At 39.2% G+C, this 16,566-nt stretch overlaps 1 protein-coding gene across 3 annotated transcripts in view; it reads left to right on the forward strand.

The window, feature by feature from the left end:
* The window catches only part of LOC113247438 (KRAB domain-containing protein 5-like), a 342,457-nt gene that overhangs the window by 309,545 nt on the left and 16,346 nt on the right, over positions 1–16,566 (forward strand). Inside the window, exon 6 of one of the 3 annotated variants that reach the window (XR_008960064.1) lies at positions 671–759. The exons of 1 other annotated variant lie outside the window; for it this stretch is intronic. Coding sequence is in view for 1 of the 2 variants with exons in the window: in XM_048224173.2 (XP_048080130.1) it covers positions 671–2,310 (1,640 nt within the window). In the remaining variant the exon portion in view is untranslated. Of the gene's footprint in view, positions 1–670; positions 3,049–16,566 lie in introns of those variants that run through there. One more of the 3 variants, XM_048224173.2, reaches the window with a different exon arrangement.

Raw genomic sequence — 16,566 nt, forward strand, 5'->3', positions numbered from 1 at the left:
TGTTGAGCATGTTTTTTTCAGTCTACTCAGTAATGGTAGATCAGGGCTTTTTGTTTTGTTTTGCTTTAAATTTATGATGGAGTCAGGTAGGTTATACATTTTCTAAAATTTATATACCTTGTTTAGTTATCTATCTCTGGGCATATAATTATCCATCATCACCTTATAATTTTTTTATTTCTGTGGTATCAGTTATACTGTGTCTGCTTTCACTTCTTCACTTCTGATTTTAGTTGGTCTTCTCTCTTTCATTCTTACTTGATTTAGTTAAAAGTATGTCACTGCCGTTGCTCTTTTTGGAAAATCATCTCTTCCTATTGACATTTTTCTCTTTTTGCTATATCTTATTTTACTTGCATTTTAAGTTTCAATTTCCTTCCTGCTGCTAATTTTAGGTTCAAATGGTACTTTTCCTGATTTTTTAGGTATAGGAAAGTGATGTGTGCTCCAGTATGACAATACTACAGAACTATCTGTTAGGCTATGATATGGGTACATTGGCTGCAAGTTTATGTGTCTCTGGAGGAATGAAGCCCTGATGATTCCTTCTTAACCATCTTGCTGAAGTTCTCTGATTGATTTTATTTTTCCATATTAGAAGTTTTCATTATATTCATCTGAGAATAGTAAGTGGAATGATTTTACTTTTCTCTTATTCGATATCTTTCAGCTATATCTTCAAATGGCACCCAGAGTTTCCTGCCAAAGCTGTGCATAGAAGCTTCTTTCCAAAACGTGGCAGTGGGTAGATATAATCATAGTGCCCTTGAGGATTTACACTTAATGATAGACTGGAAAAATGATGGGGAAAGTAAAGGGCATCAAAGATATCATGGAGGACATATCCAAACTGAGACAACTGTCCATAATATGAATCTCACTGCCCAAAATGATGAAGGATATAAAACACTTTGGAAAACCTCCCTTCTTAATCCTGCTTCTTCTGCAAAGCAGTGTGTTTCTGTAAGCAAGGGCTTAAATCAAATGGTCAAACATACATATCTGGAGAATGAAAATTTGGAAAATCTGGAAAGTTACCTAGTCCATGCTAAAAATAATTATTTGAACCATTTTGAAAGTAGGATTGGATTGACCTTTGAGTCAAATATTTCTGAAAATCAGACATTTAAAAATGAAGAACAAAGTGCTATGTGGGATCCATTTGAGAGGTCCTTCACTGAGGAGTTCACGCTACAAAATTATCAGAACATATTCGATGAAAACAGAATTGCTCAATGCAGCGAATCTGAGAACAAATTTAACCAGTGTTCAAATGTTAATAAACCTCTGAGGACTCATTTTCCAGAGAGCCATTATAATTTTGATAAATTTGAGGAAGTCTTTTATCAAAGCTCCAACCTTATTATATATAAGAGTATCCCTGGGGGAGAGAATCCTTATAAATATAATGAATATGGGAAACCTGTTAACCAGTCCTCCCATGGTGGTGATTATCAGAGAATTCACATGGAAAACAACTCATACAGATGTAATACACCTGGGAACATGTTTAGTCAATCAGGACTAAACATACATAACACAGTCGCTACTGGACAGAAAAGTTACATTTGTGAGGAATGTGGTAAAGCCTTTGACTGGCACTCAACACTGTCTCAACATCAACCAATGCATATTGGTGAGAAACCTTACCAATGTAGAGAATGTGGCAAGTCCTTTAACCAGCACTCAATGCTTACTCGACATCAAAGAATTCATACTGGAGAGAAACCATACCAATGTGAAGAATGTGGCAAGGCCTTTAACCAGCACTCAAACCTTACTCAACATCACAGAATTCATACTGGAGAGAAACCATACAAATGTAAAGAATGTGGCCAGGCCTTTAACCATCACTCAAGCCTTACTCAACATCACAGAATTCACAGTGGTGAAAAACCTTACATATGTAAAGAATGTGGCAAGGCCTTTAACCTGCACTCAAACCTTACTCAACATCACAGAATTCATACTGGAGAGAAACCTTATGTATGTAAAGAATGTGGCAAGGCCTTTAACCGGCACTCATACCTTGTTCGACATCACAGAATTCATACTGGAGAGAAACCTTATGTATGTAAGGAATGTGGCAAGGCCTTTAACCAGCACTCAAAGCTTACTGAACATCACAGAATTCACACTGGAGAGAGACCTTTCGTATGCAAAGAATGTGGAAAGGCCTTTAACCGGCACTCACACCTGACTCGACATCACAGAATTCATACTGGAGAGAGACCTTACATATGTAAGGAATGTGGCCATGCCTTTATCCAGCACTCACACCTGCGTCAACATCACAGAACTCATACTTGACAACGTCAAGAATGTGGGAAGGCCTTTAATCACTGTTCAACCTTTACTCGTTGCCAGAATTTATAGTGGAGCAAACATTACAAATGTAAAGAATGTGAGAAAACTTTTAAGGACTACTCACCCCGTACCTCCCATCTGAGAATTCATATTGGAGAGGAACCGTGAAATTGTTAAGAATGTGGCAAGGCCTTTAAGCAATGTTAAACCCTGATTCCTGATCAGAGAATGTATGCTGGGATGGATTTTGCAAATATAAAGAATTTGGCATGGTCTTTAATAAGAGGTCAAGCCTCATTCAACATGACAATTCATACTGGGAAAAAAGTTATAAATGTAAAGAACATGGGGAAACTTTTAAACTGCTCAACCCTTTTCTGTATCTCAGAGTTTATACTGAGGAGAAAGATTACAGTATAAAGAGTGTTGGCAAGCCTCTAGCTGGACCTCACAACTTGCTCGTGCTCAACATCATAGCTATAATACAGGATAGAAACTGTAAAATACAGACGAAGTTGCAGTGCCTTTAACTGGAATTCATTCTGTACTCAGTATCCCAAAATGCACACTAGATTCAAACCCTAGAAACATAACGAATGAGGAAAGACTTTCAGTTTGAATATTCACTGTAGCAAACACCAGAGAGTGCATAAACGAAAGTAACTTGAAAGATGTAAATATTTAGAAATGTTTGTAAGTGAACATCAAATGTCAATAAATATCACAGAAATCAAGTAGAAAGCAGTACGTGAGTCAATCTATTCAGACTTTACATCAAAATATTCCTTAGAAGGAATAATACAAAGTTAAACACTTAGCGTATGTGCTATTATATGCTTCAAAGGTTTAAGTGGATGGATTTTTACATAAGTATAATTAATTTCAATATGTGCTTTTTTTTTTTTTTTCCATTGATCCTATCTGGGATTTGTGACTAGCAAACATTAATGTATTTGTACTCTCAAATCACTTCGGAAAATTCATTTATTCCTAGTGAGTGTGTGAAAGTATGTGGCTGATTGTTGCTGTATCAAAGATATGAGGTGCCCTTCTTCATTTGTTGGGACTCGCATATCTAATCGTCCATGGGAGAAGTAGGACAATATAATATACAATATAAAAAGAAAATCTAAACAGAGATGCTGTTTGTGGTTATAACGTTAATAATGTAAGTTATCATGAAAATTGTGTTCGGAACAGCATACTTCTCCATTTATTAAAGCTAAAGAACTTCCTGGGTAGTCTAAATAAAATATTTTACCATCTGGTCTTTGAGGAAAAAGAGGTGGCAGTCCAGTAAAATACTGATGTACCCTCATAATAGCTATAGTTAGAAGTAGAGGATGTCAGGTGATGTGGTTGAAATGAAGAAATCCTCACAGGTACCAGAAAGAGGATAGCTAATTCTTCCCTAAAATGGTATATAATTATATATACACATTCTTTAAGAATGACCTCATGTGTGAAAATTACGGAAATCACTACATCCACATCATATATCCGCATACGAGTGCTTTGTAACACTTGTATTCTGTATTTTGAATAAGGATCATAGAGTGCATTTGAAATTCATAACTTAGTTCATATGTGAGCTTAACGTATTTTAATTAATAAAACATAATTGATTTTTAATATATTATCATGAATGAGTAATGAATGAAGTGTTATCCCACCACCAATGTTAACCTATCTAAAGGTTGTAGGTAACTGACGGAATCTATCACATATTTGGTAATGGGGTAGAATAATATACCTAGATATCCTAGATATCTGTTTTTTCATTGGCCTAAAGTTTAAATAATGTGTAATTATTTTTACCTAGTTTATCTATTGTATCATTTTCTCCTCCTAGGGCTTACTGGGATATTATCATGGACATATTATAGATGATATGGGGGTCTTACTGACTGATTGGCTCAAGTACTCTATAGTAATGCTATTTGGGATACATTTTGTGTAGGCAGTACTTTTGCAGGAGACTTGAACTGACACTTGTCCTTCTCACTAGTGTGTTCCCTAGATGACACTCTGCAGAGTCACAAGTTACTGTAACTTCTGTTCACACCCCCAGTCCACCCTTGTGAGCAAACATGTCCCCTGACTACCATGACTTTCCCTCATGTGTCCTTTAGAGAAGACTCCCACAGAGCTTACCTAAACCTGTTTTAGCTTGAATGACCCAGTCTGAACTTAGTCTTGGGACTTTAAAGCAATGCACCATGGCCCCAAATAAAGGTATGTGCCCCACTTCATACGTGGCGGTGTTTTGATTTTTCTATGAAGTAAGCATACACTCATATTAATGCTTGGCATGTAATAGGTACCCTATAAGTAGGAGAAACTATTCCAATAGGAGTGATACTGTAGCCTCAAGTAAAAGGTAGAAAATACAGAAGATGAAGAATTGGCATGAATTCTGCATATGGAGAGAGGATACCTTTCCTGGGTCACACACCGACTCCCTGGATTTAGAAAAATAACTTCTACTTATATTCCTAGTTATCTCCAGATCTCCAGTTCTATTTATCCTTATTTTTGTTTCCAGCTTATTTAGGCATCACGGACATTCTTCCTTGTGCTGTAGCTAGAGTTTCCTAAGTAAACACTGAATTGAGATGAGAGAAATGCAAGGCCAATGGATGTTCAGACATTTAGCACTGGGATGTAAAACACGATGAAGGCACCATCCTTAGAGAGAAAGATAAGACCCATTAAAAGAAAATGTGAGGGGCACCTGGGTGGCTCAGTCGGTTAAGTGTCTGCCTTCAGCTCAGGTCATCATCTCAGGGTCCTGGGATCGAGCCCCATGTCTACTTCTCCCTCTTTCTTGGCCTGTCTCCCCCCACTTATGCTCTCTCTCTCTCTTTGAAATAAATAAATAAAATCTTTAAAAAACAAACAAAAAAAATGTGAAGAACTCTTTCCAGTGTGGGAGGGGAGCAGAGGCAGCTCCCTCGAGCCACTCCAAAGGCACAGGCAGCTCTTGGTGGTGTCATCTGATGAATACATGTAATGGGGATAAGGAATTGGCAAATGTGGTGGGTTTCTGGAGAGTAGGCAACTCCTACGTTGTTTTCATGATTTAATTGAATTCCTGTGTGTTACTGAGGACCAGATTCTTTTGGATGGTAATGATGACTGTTTGCCCAGGCCTAGATCAGTGGTAATTGATGGAGGAGGGGTATTGCATGAGGCAGTCATTTGAATGTTGCTTTAAAATACCACATGATAAAGTAGATTTTGGACATGAAGAAGCCTCTGGACAGTGGGATAGGCAGGATCAGCAAGGCATGTGCTGTGGTTGCATGTAAGCACTAATATCCCAGGTATACAACTCCAGTCAAGTTTAGATCCACTGTAGATGGGTGACATTTCATGGAAGTTGGCGCACTGCTGAGCGGGACCTTCCCCCCTTCAGTCAGCCCCATGATGGGTATAGTCCCATTCTTTGGCTCGGTCTGTGCCATGGATTTGTTGGAGGAAGGAGTTCAATAGTCAGTGGCAATGAACATTTCTGCTTCAAATAGTCAGTCCCAAGTATTCTTTGACTGATAAATGATTAAAGAAGACATTGTGTTTGTGTGGGGGGGGAGGGGTAATGGACTATTACTGCCATTAAAAAATTTACTCTTGCCGTTTGCTGTGACATGGTTGGAGCTAGAGAGTATTACGCTAAGCAAAAGAAGTCAAAGAAATACCATATATTTTCACTCATATGTGGAATATAAGAAACAAGCCAAGAGAAAAATAAAAAAGAAGACAGCAAATCATGAAAGAGACTCTTAAGTAGAGAGAAGAAACTGATGGTTACCAGAGCAGAGGTTGGTGGGGGGTGAGTGAGATAAAGGATGGGAATTAAGGAGCGTGTTTGTTTTGAGCGGCGGGTGTTGCATGGAATTGTTGAGTCACTATTGTACACATGAAACTAATGTTACAGTGTTTGTTAACTAACTGGAATTGAAAAAACTCCTTTTAAGTGTTTTGGTTTTTTACAGACTTAAGAAAACTTTTCTCTCTCTTTCTTTTTTAAAAGATTTTATTTATTCATTTGAGAGGGAGAAAGAGAGAGCACAAGCAGGGGGAGGGGCAGGGAGAGGGAGGAGCAGAGTCCCCGCTGAGCCAGGAGTCCTATGTGGGGCTTGATCCCAGGACCCTGAGATCATGACCTGAGCCGAAGGCATACACTCAACCATCTGAGTCACCCAGGGGCCCCAAGAAAACTTTTTTCTTAAGTTAACTGACTTGCACGAGGGCACAAAATATACCTTTTATTTTTTTATTTATTTATTTTTTTTTTTTAAAGATTTTTTATTTATTTATGTGACAGAGAGACAGCCAGCGAGAGAGGGAACACAGCAGGGGGAGTGGGAGAGGAAGAAGCAGGCTCACAGCGGAAGAGCCCGATGCGGGAGTCGATCCCGGATCACCAGGATCACGCCCTGAGCCGAAGGCAGACGCCCCAACGACTGCGCCACCCAGGCGCCACCAAAATATACCTTTTAAACAAATTGAAACACTTATCTATTCTCCCCACCTGATTATTCCAGAATCCAGAAAGTTGGGGTAACTATTATATTTTAGCCAATATATGTATTTGCAATTTCAGTTTCAATAAGAATCTGTTCTCACTGTGAAGAGACATAGTTGAAAACACTGGTTATGTAACCAAGGCTTTGACTCGAATGTCATAGCTGGGGAAGAGCTGCAGAGACTCAGGTATGATGACAACTGCAAGGAACTAAGATTGACTCTACAGAGCCAGTAAAGCCCCCTTGGAAATATCAGCCTGACACCTTGTTTACAGAGTTCCCAGCAGCCTTACCAGGAGAGCAAAGAAGGTAATTTCCTGGGAGGTGCAGGAACCTAGGGATAGTTAGGGGTCTTCATGAAGAGAGGAATTTGCCCAGATCTGTTGTTATTGTAGACAGTCTGGTGGCAAGTTTATGGCATGGCTTCCAGTGTGGAGACGCTGTTAAAGGTTCGATCTTGAGATTCCTTACGAAAAGTTCCAGAAAAGCTATTTTTAAAGATTTGATAGGTCAAACCCTTTCTTCTTGCATTTATGTAAATAATCAGGACAAGTTGTTTGTTTTGTTTTTTTTAAGATTTTTATTTATTTGAGAGAGGGAGAGTGAGAGCAAGAGAGAGAGAGAGCTCAGGAGAGGGCTGAGGGGCAGAGGGAGAAGCAGGCTTTCCCCCCTACAGGGCTCTCTCCTGGGACTATGGGATCATGACCTGAGCCAAAAGCAACCCCTTAACCCACTGAGCCACTCAGGAGCACCCCAGGACAAGATTTTTTGTTAGACTTTTTTTGCAATCAAATCAGTGTTAGTTTGGCTATTTTTGGTAAAAATGAAGATGATTATAGAGAGAAATATGTCTCAGTAACACATTTATAGTTACGAGATTTTTAATAATATTCATCATCAACTGGACTACATCCTTATTTCTTCTAGAGTCCTCCAATATCAGGCTTTAAGTCCCCAAACTAACATTTTGATTTTTTTTTATAGATTTATTTTAGAGAGAGCACAGAGTGAGGGACCTAGGGAGAGGGAGAGAGAGAATCCCAAGCAGACTCCATGATGAGCATGGAGCCCGAAGCGGGGCTTGATCTCACGACCCTGAGATTATGACCTGAGCCGAAACCAAGAGTCGGATGCTTATTGGACTGTGCCACCCAGGCGCCCTAACATTTTAATATTTCTCTCCCCTTTCTGACTTGGAATCATTTGAGAACTAAAATTGCCTTTTCCCCTGTAGCTCTGTAAGCTTAATATAAATATCTTGATGTAAAGAAATCGTCATAATAGGTCATGTATAGACAGTCTTAGTGTTGTGGCTCTGTGGTCCACTAAAAGTATTACCAGATGCATTTGTAAACTAAGGAACATCTGTCAGGTTGCCCCTACTTACCCTCACTCTATCCTAAGATGCTTCAAATGTACCATCTAGAAGTCTGTTCAACTGCTACCCTTAGAAATCAGAACATGGCAGCGCGCCTGGGTGGCTCAGTGGGTTAAGGGGTTGCTTAAATGGGATATATTAAACTAACAATTTGTATATATAGTGTGTCTGCATTTCCTAATAACTTTTCTTGCATCCCCTTTTAATAACAATTGTACAAGTTTGGCAGTTACACTCTTCAGGCCAATACAGTCCAGATTGTATAAACTTATAAAAGCAGTTTTACAGGGGGCCCCTGGGTGGCGCAGTCGTTAAGCTTCTGCCTTCGGCTCAGGGCGTGATCCCAGCGTTCTGGGATTGAACCCCGCATCAGGCTCCTCCGCTGTGAGCCTGCTTCTTCCTCTCCCACTCCCCCTGCTTGTGTTCCCTCTCTCACTGGCTGTCTCTCTGTCTGTCAAATAAATAAATAAAATCTTAAAAAAAAAAAAAAAAACAATTTTACAACTCATCTATCTTCTATATTCAAGACCAAAGCACATCAATCCTAGCGTACAGCTCAGACGGAAAATATATTTCTCCTGAATATTTGAGAAAATGTGAAGCCCTTTTGAGAAAATCGAATAACACGATAATCCTAGCCTGACAGCACTAATGGAAAAAGGAACTCATTCACTCTCAGGCCATGATTTACTGGTCCCTACCGACCTTAAATTGGATCACTGTAGTGATTTATGTATACTGGTACATCTGAAAGTTAAGCCCTGGGATCTATATTTGTTTTGTGTCCTAAATCAGCAAGAATAATTAAATTTGATGATGTAGGATTGGAAGTGTCAAGGGCTTTCTTTATTGACTGAGCAAAATGATGTCTCCACTTTCGTTTATTGTGACCCGTTTTCACTATATGTGCTTTGTACATGTAATATTTATTTCAGTACAAATTAAATTCTTCTTTCTCTGTATTGTTATATATATTTCATTGATGTGTAAATCAAATTGTGTCGTAAAAACCTCTATATTTAAGTATATTTGAAAATGTTATTTTACCAAAAAAATTACACTAGAATTCAGCCTTCCATTGTACTTCATTGCCTTACTGTTAGAACGAGGTGAATTTGAACAATTCTGTTGTCATACACTCCTCACAAATAATACAAGTGGTGTAATTTTGTGGCCTAAGGTGAAACTGGAAAAAATAGAAAAATTATGGACCCATGAGGCCATGTTAGCAGATGTTAATTGATACTTTCTGGTGATGCTTTACTTTATACCCCAGAGGTGTATTCTACCTCAAAAGACTTTTAAATCAGAAAAAGATGTTTCTTCTTAACGTTAGAGGTTTTCTTATTTGCATATGGTAGTTCTATCTGCAGGGTAGTGCTGATTAACTACTTGTAAGCTAGTGGGGTCACATTCCAACGTCTTGAGCGTAGGCTACATGTCGCTTGTCTGGTACCGCTGTGCCTGGGGATATAGGACCTGTAGTGCGCATTCTTTCATCTGAACTGATGAGATCAATGCTGGCTTCATTCGATCAAATGTGTGTTGATCCTGTTAGGGAACATGAATTTCTGTCCCCTTCAAGGTTCTTCTACCTGGACTAAGAATCCAATTGTAATGGGACAGATTAACAGGATAGATCAAATTAAATTTCTTAAGTAGAAGGAACCTTCACAGACATGGAAATCTCAAAGACAGTTAGACAAAATGAGGTATATATAGGTCATCCTTTCTATGGAGGGGGGGTCTGGGACTTTGAAATGGAGCAATGGACTTCCCGGAGCAATAAGATAAGGAGCAGATGTTTGGTAATTAGTTGTTTGCCCTGTCATATGGATGCGTCACTCAGATAAAATTTGTCTCAGGTAATAACTAAAGTGTTAAGTGTATTTACATTATTGGAAAAACAATTTCTGGAATTTTCTCATCTTGCAGAGTTGAAACAAAATACCTGTTAAGTAGCCACTTCCACATTTGTCTCTAAGATCCTAGAACTTATTCTTTCTCCCTTCCCCCTTTCCTTCCTTCCTTCCTTCCTTCCTTCCTTCCTTCCTTCCTTCCTTCCTTCCTTCCTTCCTTCTGTTCGTGAACACTAGGTCAGTCACTTAAGTGAAATCATAGTGTCTATGTTCCTGTGACTCATTTATTTCCCTTAACACCATCACGTTTTAACCATGTTGTATAAAGTGACAAGATGTGTCTCCTTTTTCGAAGCTGAATGTTATTTTAGTGCATGTATAGGCTACATTTTCTTTATGCATTCTTGAACATTTCTGCTGCGTTCATTTATTATTGCCTTTTCTGAATAATGCTGCTGTGAATCTGCTTATGATCTCTTGCAGATCCTACTTTGAAGTCTTTGGTTACATACTGTCAAGTGGGATGGCTGAGTCATGTGATAATATGATTTAAAGGTTTTGAAGAATCTATTCCGTTTTCCGTAGTGATTGCACCATTTGCATTTCCTCTAGCAGTGCGTAAGGGTTTCAGTCTTACCTGAGCCTTTCCAACACATGTAGGTTTTTTGGTTTTATAATAGTGGGATCTGAACAGGTGTGAGGTGATGACTCACTGTTTGATTTTTATTTCTCTAATGAATAGTGATTTTGAGCATCTTTCGTATTCTCGTCCATTTTTATATCTTCCTTGGATTGTCCCCATTGAAAACTTTGTCCAGTTCTTAATAATGCTAGTTGCTGTTTGGTTGTTGTTGCAAAAGTTCTTTCTATATACTTGATATTAAATCCTTATGCTCTAGAGACTCTGACAAATTTCCTTCCATTTCTCAGGTTGCCTTTAAACTCCACTGAGTGTTTCCTTACACTTATTTTATCTGATTTCCGTGTGTTTGAATATATTGTGTTTCATTTCATTGGTCTCAAGATATTTACTGGTTATTTTTTTAATTTCATTTTAACCCATTGATTTTTCAAGAGCATGTTGTTGAATTTCCAAGTATGTGTGGCATTTCCCATTTCCCATCTGCTGTTCATTCTTCGTTTCATTCCACGGTGGTCAGAAAAGATACTGGTATGATATTAATCTTAAATTTGTTAAGACTTGTTTTGTAGACAAGCAGGTTGTCTATACTACAGAATGTTCTATGTGTGATTGAGAAGGTATGTATATTTTGCTCTTGCTTGGTGGAGTTGTCTGTATATGTCATTATATGTAATTGGTCTTTTATGTGATTCAAGTGCTCTCCCTACTGGGCTTGAGGGTGGTCTTTCTATCCAGTTAAATTGATGTATTAACTTCTGCTGCTCCCGTGACACTGTTGATTTCTTGCTTTGGTTCTGTCTTGGATTCTTCACATACATGGGATCTCTGATGTTAGGGGCACACATAATTATAATTGTTACGGTATCCGGTTATTTCATTTCTTTACATATATTGTCATTTCTCTGTACTAACACTCTATGAACTTAATGTGTATTTGTCTGATATTAATATGGCTACCCGTGACCTTTGCTTTCCATTTGCATGAAATCTACATACTTTGACTTGTATTTTACGTGTGTCCCTAGATTTATTGTGACTCTTGTAGATGGGAGGTTGTCAGATGTTGTGTTTTACTCAGCAACTCTATGGCTTTTTTTTTTTTTTTTTTTAAGATTCATTTATTTATTCCAGGGAGGGGGATGAGGGACTGGGGGCGGAGGGAAGAGAGTCCAAAGCAGACTCCACGCTGCGTGTGGAGCTGGCTCGATCCCGCAACCCTGAGATCATGACCTGAGCTGAAACCAAGAATTGGATGCTTAACTGCCTGCACCACCCAGGGACCTTTATTTTCTGCCTTTTAATGGGGGGAGTTTAATGTACTTAGCGAGAACGTAATTACTAAAAGGGAAGGACTATTGCTATTGTGTTTTCAGTTTTCTATACTTCTTGTGGATATTTTATCCCTGTTTCCCTCTCTTATTGTGTTCCATTATGTTTGATGTTTGTAATGACAGCTTTGATACCATTCTTATTTCCTTTTTATGTCTTTCATAGTTTTTTTGTCCTGTTACCTTGGAGATTACTTAAAACTTCTCAAAGCTGTAACAAACCATTTTAACTTCATATTTTCAGTAGCATGCAAAATTCTACTTTTTCTGTCCCTCTTTACTGTCTTTATGTCACCAATACTCACTCATATCCTATCTTTTATCTTGTGTACTCTATAATTTACATATATCATTTTTATTGCTTTTCTTCTTTTTCTTTTTTTTTTGAGAGAGAGAGAGAGAGAGAGTGCACCTGGGTAGGGTGAGGGGCAGAGTCAGAATCTTAAGTAGGGTCCACACCCAGTGCAGAGCCCAGCGCAGGGCTGAATCTCAGAACCCTGAGATCATGACCTGAGCCAAAATCAATAGTTGGGCGCATCACGCACTGAGCCACCCAGGAATCCCATTATTTATGCTCTTATAGCAAAAATCATCAAATGCCAATTCATAGTGAGAATTCTATATTCAAGTTCATTATAAATTATAACGTTTATTACCATTTGGCTCTATGTGTTTCCTATCTTATTGATGAAATATTTGAATAATTTCCAATTCACTCTAAGTTGGATTATTTTGAAGAAAGAATGTGATGAGAAGTGTATTTATGGGTGATCCCAGGAAGCTGGAGGAGGGCATTGAGGAAGTGAGACCTGGAAGACCAGGAAGCCATAAGAGATTATGTTAGAGTCAGATTTATTTATGGATAAGAAAAATGTGTTTTGTGTGTATTTGTGTGTGTCACACCACTAACATCACCACATATAGAGGATTTGTAAGAGTGACTTGTCTGTGCATAATTCAGGGATGACCTGTGACTTAGTTACTGCAGAGGCTGTCATATCTTGCATGGGGATCACCTGATGCACTTGTAAAATTCTCCGATTTCTAGGCCTCCTCCCATGTTATCATTACAATAGTTCTGGACTGGGCTATAACCCCCCACCCCCAATTTTCTGTTCTTGCAAGTACTCAAGTGATGCCAATGGGGCCTGTTTTGGGAACCTGCTTTGAGAATGACACTCTGGGGACATGCTTATGGCGGTCATCTTCAATGAGGATATTAGCCCATGAAGAACGCAGTCAGATACACAGATGGGCATGAATTGTTTTAGGTGGACTGTGTTCTTGGTTCTCCGGACGTGAAAATGGGTCATATATAGGCTGGACTTCTGCGTTTAAACCCTGGAAGCTGGACCTGTGCACCTGGTCTTCAGTGGTCAGTTAAATACCCATTCAGGGTATATGTGTGCCCAGGGCTGGAACTTACACTCCAGTCTCAGACCATGGAGGCTGTTCTGTGTACGGATTTCTGGATGAAGCGTTGATTGTCAGAGGAGAGAATCCAAGATCAGGTCTTCTTCTGGAAGAGCATTTGAATGCCTCTTGTTGCTATAGGTGACCAGGTTCAAATGTTGACTCTACCAATATTTAGATGATCATTAGTCTTTTTTTTAAATTGAATTATTTTGGTCAGTTATAAAGAAAAAAAAACCCTATTTCTTTTCTATGAGGGGAAAAGCCCAGTTCTTCCCTAATGTGTTTCTGTGCTCCGTGTCCCTCTTACTACACAGAGCACTTTATTTCTGACACTTCTGGTCACAAATACAGAGTGGGGGTGCTTTCCCCACAACAAATAGCAAGTCTCCAGCACTGTCTGTATGTCTTACAATTTAACTTAATTTGAACACTGTTTACCCAGAGATATTTTCAGGTCCCACAGATAAGGGTTCCGTTCCAGAAGACTGGCTTCCCCCTGCCTTACACACATACTTTCATATATTGTTCACAAGCTCAGGCTATTACCCATATTTGTGAATGACTGGGTATAGTTTAGAGATTCCAAGAATGTCTTACTTGGGTTCAATTAGTTTGCTGAGTGGCTTGCAAACCTCAGGGAAACATGTTTACCAGCTTATTAAAGGCTATTATAGGGCCACCTGGGTGGCAGAGTCCGTTAAGCCTCTTACTCTTGGTTTCAGCTCAGATCATGATCTCAGGGTCCTGAGATTGATCCCTGTGTGGAGCTCTGCATTCAGCGCAGAGTCGGCTTGAGTTTCTCCCTCCTCCCTCTGCCCCTCCCCACCATGCAATCTCTCTCTCTCTCAAATAAATAAATCTTAAAAAATAGAAAAATGAAGGCCATGATAAAGGGTACAGATGAATAGCCAGATGAAGAGATGCATAGTGTGAGATTTGGGAGGGTCCCATGATCAGGAGCTTTTGTCCCCGTGGAGTTAGGGTGTATCACCTTCCCACTGTGGATGTGTTCACTGGTCTGGAATCTCCCCCAACTCCATACTATTGGGATTTTATGGAGCTTTCTTCATGTACTCATGACCAGTCATAATTCCATTTGCAGCACTTCTCCCTTCTCTGGATTAAGGGGTGTGGGGAGAAAAGCTGAGTGTTCCAAGATTCTGATTATGGCTTGGTCTTTCTCATGGCCATTGCCCAACTAGGAGCCCACCCAGAGCCACTTTCCTAGAATAAGAGATACTCCTAGTGCTGTTATCACTTAGGAATTAAGAGTTTTAGCAGCCCTGAGTCAGGGAGAGTTCAAAGACAAATATTAGAACATGGATGCTCCTAGTGTTCTTATCACTTAGGAATTTACAAGAATGTTAGGAGCTTTGTGTCAAAATCAGGGGCAGTCCCAATATGTATGTATTCTGTTACCTGACACAGTAAAAAAGGAATAATAGTAGTCCAAAAGCATAAAATCATGAACATTAAAATCATTAGAATAAAGCATTCGTAACACCAGGTCATATGTTGTAAACACGATAGAATTACTTTAGACTTTGGTCAACCTTGTCTATTTCATTTTTCATGGTAAACATGGCCCACAGCTCATGTTTCCCTGCTGATTTTTCTGTGTGTGAATGTAAATATTGAACCCCGGAAATTGGCATTTGAGAATTTGACATTGGGAATGATCTTCCTGGTCCAGATTTTTACTGGAAACCTGCAGGAGTTCTACCTCTTACGTCATCATGATTTCCCTTTACTGCTGTGGAACCAGGGCAAGGTTGAAAGGTTTTTTCTCAGTCATATGAATGTAGCCAAGTGTTGGTCATTCCTTCTGGTGGAATCACAGACACCTTGGCAGCTTTTGGTTTGAAACATTTTCTCCATGATTTTGGATACAGACTCATTTTCTAGTTTCATAGAGAGTCCAGAGGTGTGTCCATTGACAACTCTGGCCCCTTGAGTGTCTTCCAAGCCATCACCATCAGTCCCAGGAATTCCAGGTGGGCGAAGCATTAAGGAACAGCCCTACATTCCTTTGGCCCCCCCAATATCTTGTGTTGGATCCTGTGTGAGCTGGTCAATACCACAGTTCCTGTGTATGTACTGGAAAAGAAGAACAATAAATACATCACAAAGATTATAGGCTTTGGATACTGTTCAGATGTACCTCAGATATTCTCTGTTTAGGACTCATTCTGGTTTTCTTCTGTACATGCACAAACTGGCCGCTAACACTTTCATTGGATAATACCACACTGAGAACCTCTCCTGAGAAAATAGCTACCCCACGCTTTTGTCATGGAAAGCACTGTTACAATTTTTTATACCCTCCCTCTTTCCCTTATTGTAGTTTTTCTCTTTTTCACTAGACTATGTGGAGGGAAGCGAACAACTTGTTCTTAATCAATGCATGTTTCCGAATTGCCAGCACCTTTATTCATTTTTTTTAGAAGGGCTATTTCTTTAAAGATTTTATTTAAATTCAAGTTAGTTAACATATAGTGTGTTATTATAGTTAGGGGTAAAATTGAGTGGTTTACCAGTAGAACATAACACCTAGTACTCATTACATCAAGTGCCCCCCTTAATGCCCATCACTCAGTTACCCCATCCACCACCCACCTCCCCTCCAGCAACCTTTGGTTTGTTCCCTGTAGTTAAGAGTCTCTTATGGTTTGACTCCCTCTCTGTTTTTATCTTACTTCATTTTTGCTTCCCTTCCCCTGTGTTCATCTGTTTTGTTTCTTAAATGCCACATATGAGTGAACTCATGGTATTTGTCTTTCTCTGACTGGCTTATTTCACTTAGGGTAATACTCTCATGTACTATCCACATTGGTGCAAATAGCAAGATTTCATTCTTTTTAATGCCTGAGTAATATTCGGATGTGTATACACACACACACACACACACACACACACACACACCCCACATCTTCTTTATCTACCATCCGTAGGTGGACATCTGGGCTCTCTCCATAGTTTGGCTGTTGTGGACATTGCTGCTGTAAACATTGGGGTGTAGGTGCCCCTTCAAATCACTATTTTCATATCCTTTGGATAAATATCCTATAGTGTAATTGCTGGCTCGTAGGGTAGTTCTATTTTTATC

Source organism: Ursus arctos, unplaced genomic scaffold (assembly GCF_023065955.2).
Source record: "Ursus arctos isolate Adak ecotype North America unplaced genomic scaffold, UrsArc2.0 scaffold_19, whole genome shotgun sequence".
Lineage (NCBI taxonomy): Eukaryota > Metazoa > Chordata > Mammalia > Carnivora > Ursidae > Ursus > Ursus arctos.